The sequence below is a fragment of the Mixophyes fleayi genome, chromosome 12 (genome assembly GCF_038048845.1).
Source record: "Mixophyes fleayi isolate aMixFle1 chromosome 12, aMixFle1.hap1, whole genome shotgun sequence".
Taxonomy (NCBI): domain Eukaryota; kingdom Metazoa; phylum Chordata; class Amphibia; order Anura; family Limnodynastidae; genus Mixophyes; species Mixophyes fleayi.
The window spans coordinates 3,559,630-3,583,150 of NC_134413.1; the positions used below are offsets into that span (position 1 = coordinate 3,559,630).

The window sequence follows — 23,521 nt, forward strand, 5'->3', positions numbered from 1 at the left end:
AACAGTTCTGGAGGCTAAAATGCCTCAGTGATGTCACTGGTTCCTAGTGAATGAATAGGCTTAGTGGTGGGATTCAAATAAACAACCAGTTCTCTGCCCTAATGACTGTTTTAAGTATACAAAAACGCTATGGATGGACTCTAGTGACCGGTTTGGCGAACAGAGACTCAAATTAGGTATCGGTTAGAACCGGCAGAATCCCACCACTGGATAGGCTGCACTCTCAGTGATGTCACTGGTTCCTAGTGACTGGATAGGCTGCACTCTCAATGATGTCACTGGTTCCTAGTGACTGGATAGGCTGCACTCTCAATGATGTCACTGGTTCCTAGTGACTGGATAGGCTGCACTCTCAATGATGTCACTGGTTCCTAGTGACTGGATAGGCTGCACTCTCAATGATGTCACTGGTTCCTAGTGACTGGATAGGCTGCACTCTCAGTGATGTCACTGGTTCAGAGACGGATGAAAGTTGAGTGATTTATATATTTTTCCTCTGTGTCCAAAAAGTGGATCTTGAATCCGCTTACAGGACAGACTTGGAGTCTAGTCATACGACGTCCTAGCTCTCATTAATGGAGAGAACAATGACCGGGATGTCTACAATGCAAAAAAGAGGTTTAGATGCTGATCAATATCAGACTTGGTCTTACTGTGATTCTGTTGTCTGGCGATGGCAAATGACTTTCTCTTATCAGCAGCAAAACGGCTCCTACAAAGCTCGTTACTGGACTAAATATGTACGAAATAAGTTCATTATTCCTCTCGTCAAGCTGCTATTTGACTATAAACCTGATCTGAGGATATTAAACGCCGACAGCTCCCGGTTTACAGGATTCCAATGCCGGCCGACTGCCGGGGGGATCCTGGTCTCAGATCGGAGAAGAGGTTATCCCTGAAATAGATAAGATGACAATTACAATAAAGTTTGGAATCCGGTGATGGGAATTAAGGATCTCTCATAGATGATTTATGTAAATACAAATTCACCATCAGAATCTAGTGATCCCTGTTGTCCTGTATCGTTATCCAGAGGACCGTTCCTTTGCATCATGAATCCTGTCCTGAAAGAGTCTGTACATATTACAGGGTGCTGGGGACACCTCCCTTAAACCTCAATAGTACAAACTAATAATCTATCCTGACATTATATCACATGTACCAAGGTCTGAACGTTACTTCTGTTGCCCCCTTTTTTTTCCTTTTGAAAGGAAAATCTACTTCTACTACGTCAATGTATCGGGCCGCTTCCTTCACTGTAGATTCAGGCAGATGTGCAGAGAATGTATCCAGAAAAGGATTAGAAATGGGGGGGGGGGGGGGGATTAGATCATTTGGGTCAACTTTACACATTTAAACTCTAAACAAATTCCATGAAGGTAAATTATTTCTCAATTTAGAGATGAAGGGGGGGATTGGGGACATATAAGGAGAGATCTGAGAAAGAGACATTGACGACATTTCCTGAGCTGTTCCACTCTATGGGGGACATGTAATTAAGAGATGCTGGACATCGCCTCGGTATTCGGATGAGAACATTTCCACCGATTACAGTAATGAATCTCCCCCCATGTTTCTGCGCACCTCTATGGGAAGCAAGGAAACAATTAGCGGAGATTCTATCCTGAACATTGCGTCAATTTGACTCCACGGACTGTTGTGGAGACGCATCGCGCTGTAGTGTGTCTACTAGCAATTCCCAGAAGAATCTTGGTAGTGTGTAAAGACATTATATATATATATATATATATATACACACACACATATACACACACACTATATACACACTGTGCATTTATGGAAATGTTTGTTTACAATATTCTGACTACAGTTCTTCCCCCGTCAGAGAGTAACTGCTGAGGATCAGGTCACCTGACTGACTGGGGTTAAGTCACCTTCTCAGGTAATCCGATTGCTGGATTCCGGAGCCTCTGCTCACATAACATTATACAGAATGGAGAATAATTATTTGCAAGATTGGAGCCACTTTTACATCAGGAATCTGGAACAAATGCAAATTCGCCAGATGCCAACAAATCGGGAAAACTAAATTGAAAACCAACGGGCCCTGATGAGATACACGGAGGGTTACAGCCGCTTGTTAAGACCCTTAAATCAATAAAAGTAGGGAGAGCTTGGTGGGTGCAGCCGGGAAACGCTAAGTATTAATCCGAGAAAGGAAAATGTGCCGGTAGCAATGGAGAAGTATCTTATAAATATATTTTATTGTGCTGTTAAATTGTCATAGGAACTGAATACTGCAATGTATTTTATTGTAAAATAAAGGTATAATGGACTTGTATCTAATGCTGCTTTTATGTTGCAGAAATCTTCAGTCAGTGGTTAAAGTGATTTGTAAAGATTAGACATCACCTGCCGGCTGTGAGAGTGTGTGTGAGTGTGTACACAGTCACACACACACACACACAGTCACACGCACACACACAGTCACACACACACACAGTCACACACACAGTCACACAATCACACACACACGCACACACACAGTCACACACACACGCACAGTCACACACACACGCACAGTCACACACACACACAGTCACACACACACACACACACAGTCACACACACACGCAGTGTCACACACACACACACAGTGTCACACACACACACACAGTCACACACACACACAGTCACACACACACACAGTCACACACACACGCACAGTCACACACACACACAGTCACACACACACACACACACACACACACACGCAGTGTCACACACACACACAGTCACACACACACACAGTCACACACACACACACACAGTCACACACACACAGTCACACACACACACACGCACGCCGGGTCTCGCCAGCAATAGCTCCCTGTGCCTATTTACAAAGTATGAACCAGCACATTATCTCGGGCCCTAGGCGTGTTAGCCCTTAATAGGGCCCAGGAATTACATGTTCTTTACGCAAACGACAATTGCTATTCCTCTACGACAGTGGTTCCCAAACTTTTGCAGTTCGCGGCACCCTTAGAGTCTCCAAATGTTTTCAAGGCACCCCTCCAAAATAATTACTGAGGAGTCCTGTTTTAGAAGTAGTTGGGTCAAAAAATTGTAATAAGTATTTAGGTCACGACAGAAATACTTATTTAGTTGTATGCAAAAATGGCCCTCTGCATCCAGACACTCTGCCCCCTCTCACGCTGTCCTCTTCCTCTGCCACGATCCCGCTCACTCTGCCCTGCGCCAGCCCTAGAAAAAAGAAAGAAAACAGAAACTTACCAATCCGCGCAGCGCTGGGACCCAGTAGACTCCGCTCTCCCGCAGCAGCTTGTCACCGACGTCGATATTCAGTGACAGCTGCGGGAGAGAGGAGGCTGCTGGGTTCCAGCACCACGCGGATTGGTAAGTTTCTGTTTTCTTTCTTTTTTCTAGGGCTGGCCGCGGCACCCCAGTGACAGCGCCGCGGCACCCCTGGGTGACGCGGTGCACAGTTTGGGAACCGCCGCTCTACGATGTAACTACGCCGACCTCTTCTCCAGCAGTCACAGAGTTAAATGATCAGCCCCGGAGAAGAATCATTTTTTTTTAAATAAGAATATCCCTATTACCATAAATCTCCCGGCCAGACACCGTGCCGCTGATTGATTCCACAAACACGGGTGGCGTGCGTAGGAAGCCCCGTTCTCTGTTATATGGGAGGCTTAATCCATAGCTGCAAAACACAAACACATCGCTCAGCATCACACCTGCTTCCTCCTCCAACTGCACATAGAAAAACAAAACAGTTTGTGGATTACTCCTGGTTTCCGACTATGAAAATATCCCCATGTGTCTGTCGAACGATTGTTGGAACAGGAGCAAAGTTCTGCAGATATCTGCAAACTACTTACTCTCCAGGACTCCTAGATCTTGGGGACTAGATCACCCTCCCGCATTCCGCCCACTTCTCTGTTGAAGTGTGTGCGGCATGATAACATGATTTGCTGCAATGATGTGAACCTCGGCATCGCGCCATGAGGGGCAGGTTGTGATGACAATTCCCAGTGAATCTAGTCAAGTCCCCATCGCCCACTTCAGTTCTGAAGCGAGTGGAATCTAGAAGCCCCCCACCCCCTTATTAAGGAGATGCCAATATATTACAGGAGTGTATGTAACCACACTATTAATTTACAAAGAACCAGTGATAAGACTGAGGCACGAGGCACTGTACCTTTCATCTGTTGACATCACATCATTCATTTCATATTCGGCGTCTGGATTTGTGGGTCCCGCATCCAATATTACATGTTGGTGCATTAGATTTAAGACTCCACAGTTTAGCCCATTCCTATAAATCACTATTTTTTTTTACCCGGTCACGCATCTTACAGATCTATAGATATCGTATCATCATCTGCTACATAATTGTGTAATATAACTACATTTATTATTCCTCAATCACCTGGAATTACGCCTGGCAGCAGCGATTGCTTAGAAAGTTTGTCAGATGGCGCTGCGAGCAGGACTCTTAGTTCTTTTACACTCTGGTCTGTAAAGCACCAGGACACAACGACTTTTATAATATAAATTTCGTAATTTAAATCAAAATACAGAGGAAAGCCCGGCTGTAACTGAGAATACACAGTACAAGGATGATGGAGACATGAACACTGAGGTGTTTAAAGGAGCACAAATACAAATACTAAAATGTCACTCAAATGAACGGGGATTATTTAGTAATAACAACTCTTTAAAATATTTATTACCCGGACCGGGCTCCTTCCTTTTCTCCTAGAGACAGGGTCACTGCTAAGTAAAATCTGCTTCCTGAGAGTCACTGACATCTGTCAGTAATTGGAATCTATTTTAAAATGTTGCAACTAAGTTGGGCATTTACACACAAGGCCCCGGACCGACCCTCTCCAGCGCAAACTGGGGGTATAAGAGGATGTATTTGCTTATTCAGACCTGGTATATTGGTCTTTACTGAAGGAACTCTTTAATGTACACAATTCTAATGACCTTACTGCAGATAAATTGACTCCAGCGTCCATCGGTGAAGGCTGCACTGTGACATATTAATGTGTATAATATATATATTATGCCGCTCTCTTGGCCAGACATCTCTGTATCTCCCCCGCCTATAGAGCCACATACACCAGGCTTCTCTAGACTCCCGAGTCCGTGTTTAGCCGCTGGTCACGCAGCGTTTCATCCTCCCCCATTAAGTGGATTTATTGGCCAAATTTCTATGGAGCCGTGAGAAGTGGCCACTTCCTCGCCTGAGAGCCGGGCTCAGTGTATCTGGCGCTGTCACCGGAGTATTGTAAGCTCACACTGAGCCTCTTTACCGCAGACTAAATTTATAGCTCCTCTGTGTCGCTACGAGTGAAGCATTTGAATCTGCCCCACATGAATATTCATAGAGACCAACATGAGTATATCGCAAATCAGGAGGAAATGTGTAACCACTGAAAGACCTGGTTTGTCACTATGAAATAAAGATAATATTTTGTAGACGAGTCATGTGCCCATAGCAGCACACGACTCATATAACATATATACACATTTATACACACACTGTAGTACTCAGATACTAATTAATATACTTAGGGGAATAAAGGAAGATTTTATATGTAAGTTTGCCTATTACGTTCACAGTTTATACCATGGGGGGCCCAAAGCACTTAATTTATACCCCCGCACATGTCATATTGAAGTAAACGTTTTTACCTCCCTTAATGGGCGATAAATCTTTTCAAGTACCGTAAACTTTAATTCATTACCATTGGATGTTCTGTTCATTGTTCTGCGCTCTGTGCAACGTCCCTTAATGGTGCTTCATGGTCACAGGACTTAGATTCTAGAAGCCAGACGAAAAATGTAGGAGTCAGGCAAATTTTAAAACATCTTTATGTGGTGTCCGCTAATAGTCACAGCTCACCCCTCTTACATATAATACTCTCCTCGTGTAACCCCTCTCCATCCCCTTCTACCCCCCTCATGTTTATGCTCTATGTTCCCGTACACCCCACTCCTAAGCATCGCTAAAACTCAATCCCGTTCTCCATCCCATTGTCCCCTCATCCTCCTCCTCTCCATATAATCCCCCAATCAACGTGGTCCCTTCATCATTATCATATTAACCCCCATCATATGCTCTTTAACCCACCCAATCCTAAGTCATTATTAACGCCTCCATTGTGCATCAATATTGACCTACTCATTAATCCACTCATCAAATATTATTACCCCCTGCCATTCACTAAGGGCCGCACTTACTGATCCGCAGCATTTACTCAGAGTGGAACTGACCCCGCCACCGCCGAACCCGTTATCAGATCCGCTCAGGGCATAAATGCTGCGATGCAGCATGCCAATCGGTGCATGCAGCATTCTGGGACTTCAGTTAGATGCTGGTGTCTGCGGCCCACGTAGAGAGCCGAGTACAGTGTAACTGTCCTAATACACCGTGATCCTTCCATCCCCTTCTACTGATAACATCGAAAACCTTCCATCCCAACTATCCCGATTTTGGTGGGACAGTCGGGATTTGAGGGGATGTCCCACCGGTCTGTGGGTCGTCAAGTTTGTCCCAAGTTTTAGGACGTTGGAGGATATTTTACTACTCAACACGTGTCAGGTGCCCACGGATGGCGATCTTTAGGAAGGGTGTTTTCTTGTGAAAGATTTGGTACATCCCGGGTGACAGGCCACACCCTTTGAGCACCACTCCCCTGGGACCGAGAAACCTTTTTGGAGGAGACCTGACGATGTCCCGACTTCGATATTACAAATGATGGGAGGTAAATCCCCTAACGGGAACTATAAACGTGGACATCGTGGACACAGCCAGACCGCAAAGACTGATCACATCTTACATCCAACAGCTGGAAAGAAAATATTCCTGAAACAATGAATTTCTCCACAGAACAGAATATTTATTTACCAATCTGTTCTGTATATATTGGCTGCATTATCCGCCCACTGACAGGAAAACGGGTCAATAGAAAAGTGTCTTTAGAAGACGATATACAGAGCTCAGGACAAGAGAATTATAATCCCAGGGCAATGAGTGAAGTTTGCGGATCTTGAAAAAATTCATCATCCATTAAAAGGACGTAATTCTAAAACACTTCAAACATGTAATATATTCGGTAAATCTCATTTGTCAATACAGCCAAACTTTCTAATTTCTTGTGTCCCTTCCCTCGTACGTCTCCTAATCAATACATGAACCGTAGAGGGAATATACTAATCTATACAATCACCAGAATACACTATATCCATGGAGCACGGGATCTGTCAGACCGTAAAGGAAATACACATTTCAAATTAATTACCAGAGCAAAATTATATCCCGGATAATGTACTCCCAACTGTAAATTAAATGGATATTAGAAATCATTTGGGAGTTTTGTAACCTTCATAAAAGACTATTATATGGTCACAGAACTGAAAGATGATTTTAATACTCATAATTTACAGTAGGGTTCAATTCCGAACTTATCAATTATAACAGATGATTTATTTAATTTAAATATAATTGAGTATTTGCATCTTCTCTCATTAGAAACATTATTTTGTATAATTATTTTTTTGGAAATCCCGGTATCCGTGCTTTTGTACCCAAAAAGGTTGAAAAATCCCAAAAATGTGCATTAACTTCATACCTTCCTCAAAAACATATATTAAAATATATATATGACTTATCTTGCAGAGTCAAATAAAGAGCCACGGTCTCTCTCAGAACCACCACTAGGGGCGCTGGTGTCCACTTAGTGAACTGTTACAATATGGCTGCCTCCAATTACTATTAACATTTATATAGCGCCAGCATATGCCGTAGTGATGCTGCCCATCACATTAATAAAAGTAAAACACATGAATAACATTTGTTGTGTAGAATAAAATAGGGAGATATTTAAAGGATAACAGTTACATTGTTTAGTTCTCAATTACAAACTGACACAACATGAAAGAGTCCTGAAACATTGTATAAAAGGGTCCATAACAGCATTTAAGACTCTGTACAAAAAAATTGTGCATAATTTTGTTAATTTGGACCCATCGCCTCCCTACACTGGAAGCCGCCATTTCTGGGCTGGTGCAAAAACAATGAGATTGCAGCATATCAACCTGTAACCTCTGTGAGGAATGAGGCACTTAATGCCTCATTCCTAGCTCCTACTAAGAAACACTCAGGATTTTTTTTTTTTTTAAAAAAAGCTATTTCTAACAAGCTGAAAGTTAAAAAATTTGGCGGTAAATTCTATATATTTTGATTAATGAAAAAATGGACTTCCATGGGAAACATAGTAACTTTTCTTAATGTGAATGATGGACCTTAGAAAATAGAACGTTCCTGGTTTGAATTGAACCTCAAAATCGAAGAATATCGAAAACTGAATTTCAAACTGGTTCCATATTTTATTACGGAGAGGCTGACTATTGGCGCAGCCCACGAGACGTCTGCCTCCAATCTGTGTAGGTACCAGGAACACTTAATTATCAGGATTTGTCCTCTCAACAGGAATCGCTGTTCTATGGACCAAGGTACAAGAGATTCTATAAGATGGAATTTCAATGCGTTCGGACGACACAGAAACGCTGTATTTGGTGAGATTAAAACGGATTTCCTACTGGACAATATTTCTAGTCAATACTGGATACTTTAATAACTGGACAAATCTAACACATCTGATTTATAAGCTGTAAATAAACAGGGAGCAGAAATTAATCTTCCTCTTGTTAGTAAAATATCTTTAAACGACCAGTATCAGACGTTTGATGTAACAGAGATTAGGACTCACCATTATGGTCACTTCATCTGTTAGACATGAGATCTATACGGGAACCGCTCCATGAGGGACAGGTATGTAAATATATTAGCGCAGGAGACCCCTAGAGGAACAAAATGGTATAACAGACAGATTAATATGTAACCGTCTCTATAAATAGTGATATTAATATTAATAATAGAGATGTTCACGGACACCCGTGTTTTGGTTTTGGATCTGGATTAACTCTGTGTTTTGGTTCTCTATTTTATTCTAAAATCCCTATTTTCTTTTTTTTTGTTAAAATCACATAATTTGGCTTTTTTTTGTTCCTACATTATTAACCTCAGTAACATTTATTTCCAGTCAATGTATGTTAAGTGACAAGAACACGGCTACCCCTGTTTCTGTGTGAGCAATGGCGCTGGATCTCCTGGGGAGAGAGGTACTTATGGAATCCAAAACCCGCGAGATCAGACAACGCAACAATGACATTTTGCCTCGATTCAAATCATAGGACGCACAAAAGTACCGATCCGGCTCACGAGTGGTGGGCTCGGTTTTCAGAAAACTGAGCCTGAGCATCTCTAATTAATAATAACCAGTGACATAACTTTGTTTGATCGGATTGCAGTGACAGTCGTTGGGGACACTGGCGCTTCCAAAAAAACAAATTATAATTAACATGAATAATCCATAGCAGAACCTGCTAATATGTAACGTAATTGCAGTGAAGCCATTCAGCATGTGCATATGTGTCTGATCCGTTACCCCTCCCTGTCTAGTCACTTATCCTCTGCGTATGGAGGTAACAGGGCAGTATCCAGACACAGGATATGGAAACGCAGAGCAGCTTAGATCTAATTGGGACACACACAGGACCCGGCCGGCAGGGGTGGGTTAGCAAATTTTAGCCTGGGGAACAAGACTCGGCTCAGCAGCCTAATGGGGACATTTTAAAATGGAAAAAAAACACAAGTAGTCCAGTGACCGAGCCAGTGACCAGGGGGACAGATGTTCCCCTGCCCCACCCGCCAGCCCCTGCAGGTGGGAGATTAATCTGAACCCCCCACAAATCCAGCGTATAACAAAAACGAGTCATGATTCATTCCGACAACGTCCCAGACGGGGGAGACGCTCTGCGCTCATTTTGCTCTGAATTAATTAGCTGACTTCAGTAGAAGATACCTTTGATAATATAAAGTTAATTATTCATTTCAGAAGATTGTCCTCTAATTGATACAGCGGCTTCTCCTGAAAAGAGGACATTTATCCTGCGATCCTTCCCTCATCCTTGTAGGGATTCTGCTGACGGAGCGTTAGTGGAGCCTCTGAGCTGTATGAACGACACGGAGGATATCACATTGACAGGTAAGTGGCCATAATAACAGACGTGTGGTGAGTTATAGAAAACCCTGTGTACAGCTACCAACATTTAAACATTTTCAGGATACTCTGCTGCTACATCCAAGTATTCTACACGCGATTCTGTCTCAGCAGACCTTGAAGCACTACAACTCCCAGCAGGTCACGTTTACACAACTTTATTATGGTGCACTGTTCTGATGTTTAAATGCTGGTCTACAATAAATGTGAACTTTAAAGCCTAGAAAATAAGAATACATTGTAAGAGAGGCGCCTTAGCTGCAGAAACTGTGGATTGGTCAACGGTGAAAAATAGCTGCATATCCCGGAATAAATCTCACTAAATCTGAGACTCTCCCTGGAAAATAGGGACAGTTGGCAGCTGTGTCTGTGCTTACAGTCATCTGCACAGGAAATGCCACTTTCTTTTGAACGCAGGAAGCGCAGTTTCCTTGCGACATTGCGCACGTTATTGCGCTCATGTAGAGCTTTTATGGGTGAGCACATTTAGGGGGCGCAGTTTAGGTGTCTGTAGAGGAACTGTAGCACAAACAGCTTTATTTTTATACGTCCTGTGAGGCGTCGTTCACCGGCGCCTTTATAGACAAACCGTAAACGCAGAACTGACTCATAAAACTGATGTCCCCTAACTCTCATGACACAGAAATGAGGCTCTAATGGGCTTTATTACAGGAGACAAAAGACCACTTGTATTTAATTAAGGGGGCGGTGGCAGCAGGCAGGAATCTAAAGTTTTCTCATCACGCACATTATATGGAGGAACAAATAATTGTCTACGTTACATTATTTCAAAGAGATTGTGCAAGTAACAACTACAATAAGGTCCATAAATATTGGGACATCGACACAATTCTCATATTTTGGGCTCTATACACCACCACAATGGATTTGAAATGAAACTAACAAGATGTGCTTTAACTGCAGACTTTCAGCTTTAATTTGAGGGAATTTACATCCAAATCAGGTGAACGGTGTAGTAATTACAATGGTTTCTATACGTGCCTCCCACTTTTTAAGGGACCCAAAGTAATGGAACAATCGACTCAAAACCTATTTCATGGACATGTGTGGGCTATTCCCTCGTTATTTCATCATCAATTAAGCAGGTAAAAGAAATCTGTTGCTGTCGACTCTCAATATGAGATCCAAAGAGCTGTCACTATCAGTGAAACAAGCCATTATTAGGCTGAGATAGCAAAACAAACCCATCAGAGAGATGGCAGAAACATTAGGTGTGGCCACATCAACCGTTTGGTGCATTCTTTATTTTTAAGAATGTTCTAGAGAGCTCAGCAACACCAAAAGACCCGGAAGAACGCGGAAAACAACTGTCACAGCAGTTGGCCAAATCAAGAACACTCTCCGGGAGGTAGGTGTATATGTGTCAAAGTCAACAATCAAGAGAAGACTTCACAAGAGTGAATATAGAGGGTTCACCACAAGATGTAAACCATTTGTGAGCCACAAAAACGAAGAGCAGATTAGAGTATGGCAAACAACATCTAAAATAGCCATTACAGTTCTGGAACAACATCCTACGGACAGATGAGACAAAGACCAACTTGTACCAGAGTGATGGGAAGAGAAGAGTATGGAGAAGGAAAGGAACTGCTCATGATCCAAAACTTACCCCCTCATCAGTGAAGCATGGTGGTGGTAGTGTCATGGCGTGGGCATGTACGGCTGCCAATGGAACTGGTTCCCTTGTATTTATTGAGGATGTGACTGCTGACAAAAGCAGCAGGATGAATTCTGAAGTGTTTCTGCTCATATTCAGTCAAATGCTTCAGAACTCATTGGACGGCGTTTCACAGTGCAGATGGACAGTGACCCGAAGAATACTGCAAAAGCAACCAAACAGTTTTTTAAGGCTAAAAAGTGGAATGTTATGCAATGGCCAAGTCAATCACCTGACCTGAAGCCGATTGAGCTGCATTTTACTTGATGAAGACAAAACTGAAGGGAAAATGCCCCAAGAACAAGCAGGAACTGAAGACATTTGCAGTAGAGGCCTGGCAGAGCATCACCAGGGATGAAACCCAGCGTCTGGTGATGTCTAGGTCTTCCAGACTTCAGGCTGTAATTGACTGCAAAGGATTTGCAACAAAGTATTAAAAAGTGAAAGTTTGATGTAGGATTGTTTAGTTTGTCCCATTACTTTTGGTCCCTTAAAAAGTGTGCGGCACATATAGAAACTATTGTAATTCCTACACCGTTCACCTGATTTGGATGTAAATACCCTCAAATTAAAGCTGAAAGTCTGCAGTTAAAGCACATCTTGTTAGTTTCATTTCAAATCCATTGTGGTGGTGTATAGAGCCCAAAATATGAGAATTATTGTTGATGTCCCAATATTTATGAACCTGACTGTAGGTGCCCCGGATGGGGAAGGGGGAAGGACATGTCCAGCTCCTCCCATGGGTGTGTCTAGTGCCATCTAGGGGTGTGTCCAGCTCCTTCCAGGGGCGTTTCTAGTGCCACCAGGTGGAAACTCTAGTACTTTGCACAGCAATCCTGCCAGAAGAGGGTTGTTGTTGGTGGGTGGTATGCAGCCAATGGGGGTGGGATGTGGGGGTTGTTGGTGGGTGGTATGCAGCCAATGGGGGTGGGATGTGGGGGTTGTTGGTGGGTGGTATGCAGCCAATGGGGGTAGGTTGTTGGTGGTACGCCGCCAGTGGCTGTATAGTAAACCAGGGCTGAAGGGAAGATTATGACAACGACAGAGATAACCAAGCAGCAGCAGTGACATTACTGCCTGATAAACAATAAGGTTTCCAATGCAGAAGCACCGAGGCCCAATCGATTTCTTGCTAATCAAAGTTCCCTTTCTGATCAGCGAAACTGTTTGACACAACTCTCAAGTCTCCCCAAAAAACAAAAGACTATTAGCAGACCGTGGACTTTAAGGCGATTTCCACCTGCAGACGACTGACTGATTGGCTAGTACACGGCCTCCTGCAAATTCTACAGAACACATTGCGTTATCTCTGCCGTTTCCAGTCTTGTATCTATATTTTAATGTTTAGTTTTCTTAATTAGGACACAAAACCATATCGTCTAGATACAGTGTTATTCAACGCACAGAACTCAGCAGAACGGAGCCAAATTCCGAAACAATGAGGATTAACAAATCATCCTGATATTAAAACATTGCAAAAAAAGATAAAGCAACGTCATTAGACAAAGTTACAGGAGGGCCTGTACAAACTAAGAAGTTAAAGTAGCCTGAAGGTTTTTTTATTTTAGGCTAATATTAGACCACATGGAGAGACTCCAATGCAACAAATCAACAAATTATGATCCTAATTAAGTGGCACACAGATTAGCATCTGGCACCAGATGGGCGACTTTGCCGATAATACCTCCACGGTGTCCATCACTTTCCGCACAGGCCGCTTTCACCGACATGTTTGGTTGCCGGGTGGCTAACAGCTTTTTTTTTTGTTTCCTGTAATTAATTTGGTGCAGGATTGTGTGCTGGAGCGGCTGCCAGGAGGAACCAGCACAGATGGAAATGTTTCTGCACAGACTCTAAATAAATAACAAACATTCTCATTCCTGCAAGAAACAGTGAATTTCCCGGCGCTCATTAACCAACAGCAGGTCTGGAGTTCTGCTACAATATTATTTTACAGATCATCCAGCTAATTGAATGCTGAACAGCAACACGCGCTGTAAACGGCTTTTACCGACAAATTAATAGAGTGCGGAATACAAGAGGCGACTCCGCTGTCAGCACATGGGGGTAAAGGGCGATTTTACGCATAAATCCTAACTGGTTCGAGTTTTTGGAACACAAGGGGCGGGGCTTACATAGCAGTGGGCGGGGAGGTGCCAAAAGTGGGTGTTTGGATGTCAGGGGGCTTACTGACCGCAGATCTCCCAACTGTCGTGATTTCGGTCGGACAGTCCCAATATGCACACCTCAAAAGGGGACGAAGTTTAATTTCTGCCCATATCATGGATTGGGTTTATTATGTACCCATTTCACAAATCTAAATATTGGACGGCATGGTTTACTAACTATAGTGGGCAGCACGGTGGCTCAGTGGTTAGCACTTCTGCCTCACAGCACTGGGGTCATGAGTTCAATTCCCGACTATGACCTTATCTGTGAGGAGTTTGTATGTTCTCCCTGTGTTTGCGTGGGTTTCCTCCAGGTGCTCCGGTTTCCTTCCACACTCCAAAAACATACTGGTAGGTTAATTGACTGCTATCAAATTGACCCTAATGTGTGTGTGTGTGTGTGTGTGTGTGTTGGGGAATTTAGACTGTAAGCTCCAATGGGGCAGGGACTGATGTGAATGAGTTATTTGTACAGCGCTGCAAAAATCAGTGGCGCTATATAAATAAAATGGTGATGGTGATGATGATGATAGTCGTTATTTAAAAAAAACACAAGTTACTGTATATGAAGCAGAGGGTTTTAACTCTGCAGGTTCTGAGCATCAGAGTATGATTTCCTACAACGCAGCCGTATACGGCAATTTTTACGGTCAAATAGGTCCTTTCACACACTGGTTGCAAATTGTCCAACCATCTACGTTATAACATGTCACCCCAAGTCATACAAGCACAGACCCCCAAAGCTGGGAGCCAACGTCCTCCACTGACACGGTGCACACGCCGCCAGCCGGGCTCAGAGCGCTGAAAGGTTGTCAATGTGGTCAGTTCAGAGACTTCACACCCTGTGGCCTTCTAATGTGTCTGTAACACAGCTGGCGGGGGCATCTATCGGGCCACAGGGGAACCCACGCCCACACAGGACTAGCTGGGGAAGAGCGGCTGTTGTGAGATCGTATCAGGCGAAGTTCCCCTTTAAAAGAAAATCTGCTCAAATACAGGAATTGCAGCTAAAGTCAGATCGTCCATTTCTTAACTTACCGTAGACTGAAGAAGAACAACATGGGAACAGCGTCCTCCTACGTCATCAGCAGCCGCCTCGGAACAGAGAATCTTCCACCAACACGTTATGGCGATAACATTATGAAGTTAAAAATAGGAGCGAAGGTTTTAAATTTAATTTCTTAGATACATAATTGTGTTTTAAAACATACATGAAATATTATGGAATCAGTATTCCCATAATTCTGTCAGTCGCTGTGAATTGAAGCATACAGGTTGACTACTCGCAATGGATGCAGCCATTTTGTGGGTGGAGCCATGAGAATGTGGACTGTTCGTTAACTAGGAACTAGCGACATCACTGAATAGTTATTATTCCCCACTGAACAGATAGAAAGCAGCCATTTTGTGTCTTCAGCCTATGTGCAAGCAGCAGATACGTTTTAAGGGAGTCAAATGAAGTGAAAACAATATCTGACATCAATATATATCAAATGATTTTCTAACACAGCAGGTAGACTGTGACTGACATCTTTGCAGTTTTGCTTTGCAGAAATTCACTGTGCGGACTGATGAATTCATACACTGAGGCGGGACCAGTGGTGACAGCAGCTCAAATGAATGCAGCCTCAGTTTTTAGCCTGCATCAGACCCCATCAGTACATTGTTAAAACTTAAACTATTACCCCCCCTTATCCATTTTAGAATCAGAACCCCTCCCCCATCTTTAGAACAAAGTGGAACATTAGGCCACCTCTGAACAATAGATTTTCAAATCTACACATTTAGGTTTTAGGGTCAGTGGTCCAATCAGTGACTCCGGCTGAATCCTACGGTCTCCTCGTTTCCTGCAGCAACTGTACAATGACAAACACGTTCTCACAACAAGATCACAGTGATAATTGTAATCCCGATCACGCTGGAAAAAGGCAGACGACGACTTTGAAAATTGATGCAACTCAGTAAATTTTTATTGCAACTGGAAGACAATACATCACAGAAACGTTATGGTAGATTTTGGGGAAGTGTTATTTACAATAATTGATGAAATTGGTTCTTTGGCAATATGATTACACATCAAGAAAAATGTAAAATGCAGAAAAAGTATGCATTTAAATCAACTTTGTACTTAGTTAACGACCGCGTGGCTGCTCTCGCTTTCTGCCTGCTCGTTTATACCTGAACAGAAATTACAGCTGAGCGGTCTCTCTCAATCACAGTTCTCGAGCAGCTACACACAACTACAGAAACAAAATATTGCATTATTCCACTGCACCTTCTGGCTTCTTGACCAGTCTGGGTGCAGACACCTCTATAATATATATATTAACCCTTTCACTGCTTCAGAGGGCCCTGGGACAAACCGCAGTGCAACATGTTGCATGCACTACCCCTTATCCACCACAGGGGGGCAATAAAGCCCAACCTCCCTTCATGCCATGCAACACAGGGCTCTCTGGCAGTGCACAGGTTAACCCTATCAATCCTTTCCTTTGATTGCTTTATCACTTAACAAAATTAAAATAAAAAAAAATCTTAGAAATGTTACAGAATTCATAAAATAAAAATCTACAAGTTTAAAATGCTTCCCATACAGACACACAATATTATCTCACAAACAGGATTTTTTTTTTTTTATAATATCAGAAAAACTTGATGTAGTGAGTGAAGCTGGGGTGTTTTGTTTCTACAGACCCTACGACACGAACAGGCGATGAAACACTGATACAGTCTGAGCGGGGGGTGAGGGCACAGGCAATCAGACATTGTAAATGAACAGTTCGGGTGTTGGCAGTGAAACGCAGGATGTTTTTACAAAAATAGATGCAAAGCAAAATGTTACTGGAAACAATTGCCAGGAAAACGTAAAACACGGGATTATTGGAGCGGTCGGACGAACACGGATTCCATTTCTCCCATGGTGGATGTTTGGGGTTCGTGAAAGCAGCAGCATTTGGGGCAGGTAAATACAATTGGCACAGATCGCATTGATCTAAAATTTGTCGTCTCCCCTCCCCCTCCATCTTTGTTTTCACAGAGGCTTCTGTCAAAACCGCAACGTTGGTCACCGAGGTAGCAGATGGCCGACCGTGCGTTTCCCTCCGCACACGGCTCTCCCTGTAAAATCCATTCAATGTAACAGTACGGCTCATTTACCTACCAGAAGAAGCGCAAATGCACCGGCATATATACGGCCAACGCACGGGTTGTGGTCAGAATGGCGCCATCTGTAGGGTGTAAAACATTGCGACAGCTGGTAGGTGGAGTTGGGTGTTACTTGCTATGAAGATTAGTCACAGTCGCGCAATCTCTAATATACCCACATGCAAAAACAAGATTTAGTTTTGAGGGATGAGATTACTTAAAATTAGATTTGGTTTTGGGGATACTTCCTGCTTTGTAGGAGGACGTAGAATGTTTTTCTGCACAGGAACCAGAGACTGGATCCCATCCTATATTTATAACATAGCACTTTTTGTAACCTTCAGAAGCGGACTTCTTGGGGCACTTCAGACAACGTGATAGAAACATTCAAGCGCACTAAAAGGTCCTTGTGCAATAGAGACCGCCCCGATGTCCCCCCATTCTCAGGATTAATTTAAGATATAAGGGAGGCGAGACCAATCAGAATTATAGGAGACAATGGAAAACAGTTCATAAATTTGACTTTAAAAGTGATGTTTCCGCTCTCCACTATGCACGTTTCTGATGGATCTGCAAACCCACAAAATTAGGTGCAATTCAAAGAAAAAAAACAAGTGCACCTTGTAATGCGCTAGGACAAACGTACTTACGCAAATAGGACAGCGCAGGTCTGCGTTTCATGCAATATGTAAATGAGCCGTGTGTTACAGAATGGTAATGTGGAGATAAAAAGGCCATTATAAGATGGCTGTACTATGTAATATTTGGCACACTGACAGTATGCCATGTCGGCAGCCACACATGGGACGTAGGAAGACGGAGGCGCACAGTACTGAGCGCTCCCTGCAATCATTAACACCAACAGGTCCAAAAATTAAATCCTATAGTCTACCATGTAAACAAGGGTGGCAGGGGGTCAAGGGTAACTTGGGGGGGGGGAGGGAGGGGGGGCAGACATTAACCATCATTTAAAAATTTTGTTTTTTACCTGCCAGTGGATTATTACAGAACAATTTTATCGCCCTAAGAGGAAAATTACACAACATTTACAATCAGGGCTTATTTCAATTTAATGGGAGATATCAGAACCATTATATTTTCAATTTATTACATTATTAACAGGTTCTCACAAAGCCTCTCAGACACAGGAATACTCCTCTTGTTTTCTTCTCTATAACACACATAATATATCACTGTTATCTATGTAAATAACTTCATTCTGTCACTTTAAAGCACCGTTACATTAACCCAACAACTTCTCAGCAACAAAGCCGACAGAAGATGCTCATCTGGTGGACTCATAAGGCAGCGAGTGACAAATGTAGTACAACATACAACGTGGCAGTGTATGAGAATATATACGGTAATGGGTTGTGGCAGTGTATGAGAATATATACTGCGGCGGGTTGCGGCAGTATATGAGATTATATACTGCGGCGGGTTGCGGCAGTATATGAGATTATATACTGCGGCGGGTTGCGGCAGTATATGAGATTATATACTGCGGCAGTATATGAGATTATATACTGCGGCAGTATATGAGATTATATACTGCGGCAGTATATGAGATTATATACTGCGGCAGTATATGAGATTATATACTGCGGCAGTATATGAGATTATATACTGCGGCAGTATATGAGATTATATACTGCGGCGGGTTGCGGCAGTGTACGAGATTATATACTGCGGCGGGTTGCGGCAGTGTATGAGATTATATACTGCGGCGGGTTGCGGCAGTGTATGAGATTATATACTGCAACGGGTTGCGGCAGTGTATGAGATTATATACTGCAACGGGTTGCGGCAGTGTATGAGATTATATACTGCAACGGGTTGCGGCAGTGTATGAGATTATATACTGCGGCGGGTTGCGGCAGTGTATGAGATTATATACTGCGGCGGGTTGCGGCAGTGTATTTGTGACTTCAGGACTGGTCTATGTGGCAGTCAGTCCCACCCTAGCAGGTGATTTATGATGGCTTTAAGTTGTGACGCCTCAAGTTGTGCAACTGCCCGTTCATGTAGAACTTGTGTAATCGTAATACTTTATAAAGTTTGATGGCGGACAAAAAAGAAAAAAGTGTTTAGGTCGCTAATGTCTTGTGAAAACCTAGTGATCGCGATGTGTATTAATCTGAAGACAACAGCAGCATTTCTAGTGAAACTGGAGACTGAGCCGGGAGAACGGCTACGAGACATGACAAAGTGGCAGCTTTCTTGGCCGGTCATCGTTGCCCAGATGTCACTACCATAGTCATGAGCATCTATACTGACAGAACCAGCCTTAGTTTAACCATGCGGACTGCTCTGGGTCAGTTTCAAAACTTATGTAGTACTGCAAGCTAGTATCCACTCAGCTGTTACCAATACATCTGCTATAGACAGCAATAGCAACAGTACCTCCGTGAGGATCACACAATGCAAAGTGCAGAGAGAATTCACCTCCCATACAACGTGTGTGTTTAACAGATGGTAACTGCAGTTTGACCTTTACAAACTCGGCCAAAAAAATGGATGGTTGGCATGACCTGCGCCAACGTCACACTTCATTAAAATACAAGCATTTCTACTTTAGCTTTACATTATTCTTTGATGATAAAATATACAAGTACATTGGTGTGTTGTAGAAGTGAGTAAAAGCAGCGTACTCCTGCGTCTGAGGCTTATTTCTCTGTAAACTTCTCCCCGATGAACGACCACGAGGGCGCCGATGAACTGGATGATGGTAACGTGGCAGAGCCCAGTCCACCCCCATCAGAGAACTGATATTTGTTACATTTGGATGCAACAAGAGCTCAGATTTGTGCATTAAATACTTTGTATCTACACATCCGATGTTCTATCTAAGGGCAATGAAAAAACAAATCCTCCAGACTATAGAATTCTCTGAAGTTGGAGATCCCCTTTAAGTTAAATACACAGATAAATACAATTCTCTGTTAATGTCAATAGACTAACTTGGAGTTATATAGAAAAATATATATATATATTTTTTAAAATTCCTCTCTAATGTTTAGCACATCTGACATATCGGCACGGTCTGAAGCCAATCCTAAAACACTGAAACGTGGGAACTGAAAAAAATAATCTTGAGGTCACAACACACAATACAAACTGGAAGCTGGCATTATATTTAGACAGGGAGGGAGGGGTAAACAGTGAACATAAACATTATTATTAGAGATCCGATGCTATGTAAGGTATCGTGCACCCACATAATACACACAGCTAGATTGACACGGAAGTCCCCCGATCAGAAAGGGGGGAGCAACGAGGAACGTCGGAGCCAGTTAACCCTTTAAACACCCCAGCAGCAACAGTCACTACTCAGTTTGCCAACAAAATTATTGCCTCATGTTATCCAAGTAGACAGAAAGGACACCAATTATATATATATAATATATATATATATATATATATATATATATATATATAAACAGAGAAGCACAGTAGGGATGTGGGGGCTGAATGTGCAGACAAGGCAGTTTAAGTTCAACCATCCGAGCCCTACCAGAGAATGACAATTGTAATTATTATTATATTGCAGAGAGAGAGTAAGTTCCCCAACAGTCAAATGTTTGTCCCTGAAGAAGGCTAGACCTTAAAAAAACCTGCTTCCAGAAAAAAAAAAAAAAAGAAATTTAAAATGAAAAAAAAAAAATTGGGGGTAATGAAGTCCGTGGCCTTTGGCCTAAAAATTAGAGGTGTTGCCTTTTTTCTCTATTTTCTATATTTATATGAAAATAATTCATGCGTCATGCTAAATACATTATTTACCTTACAAGAACTGCTCTTTTGTCTCTGATTTGATTTAATTTAAAAAAAAAAAAGAAGAAGAAAAAAAAAAAAAAAAAGCCCCAAACACTTTATTTGTATAAGAACCCATGCACTTTTGTATGACGATTGGTTGTAATTTCCCTCAGTGCCTGTGCGGTGATTGGCCTGGTTTATTCCGTGCGTTCGTATGCTCCTTGGCAGCATAGTACTTGAGGCAGTTACGGTGGCGCTTTCAGCGTTTTCTCTATTCCACGAAGCGTAGTTGGCGACCCGTTCCAATCTGGCAGTTAAAAGACAGACGTAGTTTTGAATCACTGTGATGAGGATTCCGCCTTATTTCGGTATCCGTTGGATTGTAGAGGATCGCATTGGTGAGCCAATGGTTTATTGCCAGAAGACAAGACGTAAAGATTGATTGAATACCCAATAGCGACATTATTTTATTCCACGGTTTCCGCGTTCAACGTGACGTCCACCAATAGCGTGGTAGATGGCGTTGTAGAGCGTATACGGTGTGATTGAGTGCTTCCCTTCTCTAACAAGTGGTGATACTTTCCGTTACCGGATCGGTCGTATGTGTACCGAATGAACTGTTGTACAAAAGGCCATCATTTTTTAAAAGAGGACCCTTCAGCCTAATTTTTAGTGAATAGGGGGCACTAATTTTCCTAGAAGGGTCATGCCTTTGTCACTGACATTAACAATTCCTGTGTGGATGGGTTGGTTGAGTGTGAAGGTGATTTTGGCTTTTGAAATTATTTTTTTCCTTCGTTAAATGAAAAGCATTTGCAAGTTGGCTGAGTTCTATGGCTTCAATATCCTTTAAAAAATATACACTTTAAGGGCTCCCCCCACCCCCAAAAAAAAGATGGAAATAAAAAAATAAAATAAAAAAAAAAAAAAAGGGGAAAAAGAAAATTGTTGATATTGCCACAAAATCGTTAGAATTCACCTGACGTGCGTAAAGAAACTCTTTCAAAGTTCAAAGGATTCAATTGTTTCCTCTAATTTTTTGCAGTTTCTTTGTCCTTCTGTCCCTTAGCCGTCCGATTGGTGATGTTATTCAAACACGATCGGATCCCTGCCAAGTGTAAGAGTGACCCGGCCGCCTCTTTCATCTCCTCGTCGTCGCTTTCAGGCGGCTTTTCCGTGCGTCTCTTTTTCAGCGGCAGGGCGTCGCTGGGGATCCGTCGCACTTTCAACAAGTGCTGCTTCTTCTTGTGTTGCGAGGAGTAGCCGCTGTCCCCTAGCGAATCCTTGGCTTCTTTCTTGGCCTGTTTCTTCTCCTCCTCCTCCGTCTCGCTATAACTTTCATGGCTCTGGAAGCTGATGTCGCTGCCGTCCCGGCAGACTTTGGCTGCGAACTCGAAATGGTCGTCGGCGGAGGACGTCGACACGGAGTCGCTGGCGGGGGACGAGCTCCTTTTGTTAGTGGATTTGGCGCTGCTGTAATTGTGGTCCTCTTTGGGGTCGCTGCTGACGACTGGTGACCCACACGATGGCTCGCTCTCTGTCCTCATCCGGCAGCTGATCCCGTTCCTACAACCACACAACGGGAGATAAGGTTAGGAGAGCGTGAGCGCAACAAACAGACTAAAAATCATCTGCAACCTTGGTGAGATGAGCGGATGCTGCCCACAGACCCAGTGTAAGCGGAGGTTGTGTAACAGACAAGGGAATACCAGTCATAACTCAGTAAGAACGCTCCTATAATCCAAATTATTCTTTTCACAGTTTGGGGACCCTGAGAAACAGATGACAAACCACTGGTCTGGCTGAGAGCCATGATATAATAATGGTTCTGCATCCGGCAATGCCCGACAACACAAGTATAAGACTGGTAACGGCAGCATGGTCCTAGTAGTGCAGAGAGAACTCCCCACCATCGGTTGGTCAGCCGCCCCCCCGGGTAACAGGCCCAGGAGGCCGCCACATAGTTGATGTGAGGGCTCTTATTCAAATGTTGTCGGGATGGCTATTTAAGTGCAGACAATGTCTAAATGCAATTCTGTGTAGTCTGCACTTGAATATTGGACGACCTATAGCAGCAGCCTCTGTAAGCAGAGTCACCGGCTCAGTGTAACATGGTCATAGGACAGACCCCTCCACTCACATAACATAATGGTCTAAAGCTGTACAGAGGACGTCTCTAGAACACTAAATATTAATGTGGATGAGACAGAGAGACACAGACAGACACACAAGGAGACGAGAGAGCGAGAGAGAGAGGCACACAAGGAGACGAGAGAGAGAGAGAGGCACACAAGGAGACGAGAGAGAGAGAGAGGCACACAAGGAGACGAGAGAGAGAGAGAGGCACACAAGGAGACGAGAGAGAGAGAGAGGCACACAAGGAGACGAGAGAGAGAGAGAGGCACACAAGGAGACGAGAGAGAGAGAGAGGCACACAAGGAGACGAGAGAGAGAGAGAGGCACACAAGGAGACGAGAGAGAGAGAGAGGCACACAAGGAGACGAGAGAGAGAAAGAGGCACACAAGGAGACGAGAGAGAGAAAGAGGCACACAAGGAGACGAGAGAGAGAGAGGCACACAAGGAGACGAGAGAGAGAGAGGCACACAAGGAGACGAGAGAGAGAGACGCACACAAGGAGACGAGAGAGAGAGAG

General features: G+C 43.2%; 1 protein-coding gene across 10 annotated transcripts in view; it reads right to left on the bottom strand.

Annotated features, from left to right (window-relative positions):
- Positions 1-23,521, bottom strand: part of FOXN3 (forkhead box N3) — a 148,862-nt gene that overhangs the window by 1,387 nt on the left and 123,954 nt on the right. For 3 of the 10 annotated variants that reach the window (XR_012680218.1, XR_012680210.1, XR_012680215.1), the window contains 5 exons: positions 21,008-22,433; positions 8,772-8,862; positions 5,745-5,821; positions 3,588-3,691; positions 654-895 (listed from right to left, as the gene is read on the bottom strand). Coding sequence is in view for 1 of the 10 variants with exons in the window: in XM_075192566.1 (XP_075048667.1) it covers positions 21,899-22,433 (535 nt within the window). In the remaining 9 variants the exon portion in view is untranslated. Of the gene's footprint in view, positions 1-653; positions 1,065-3,587; positions 3,692-5,744; positions 5,822-8,771; positions 8,863-20,529; positions 22,434-23,521 lie in introns of those variants that run through there. The other 7 variants (XR_012680217.1, XR_012680214.1, XR_012680212.1 and 4 more) reach the window with 7 other exon arrangements.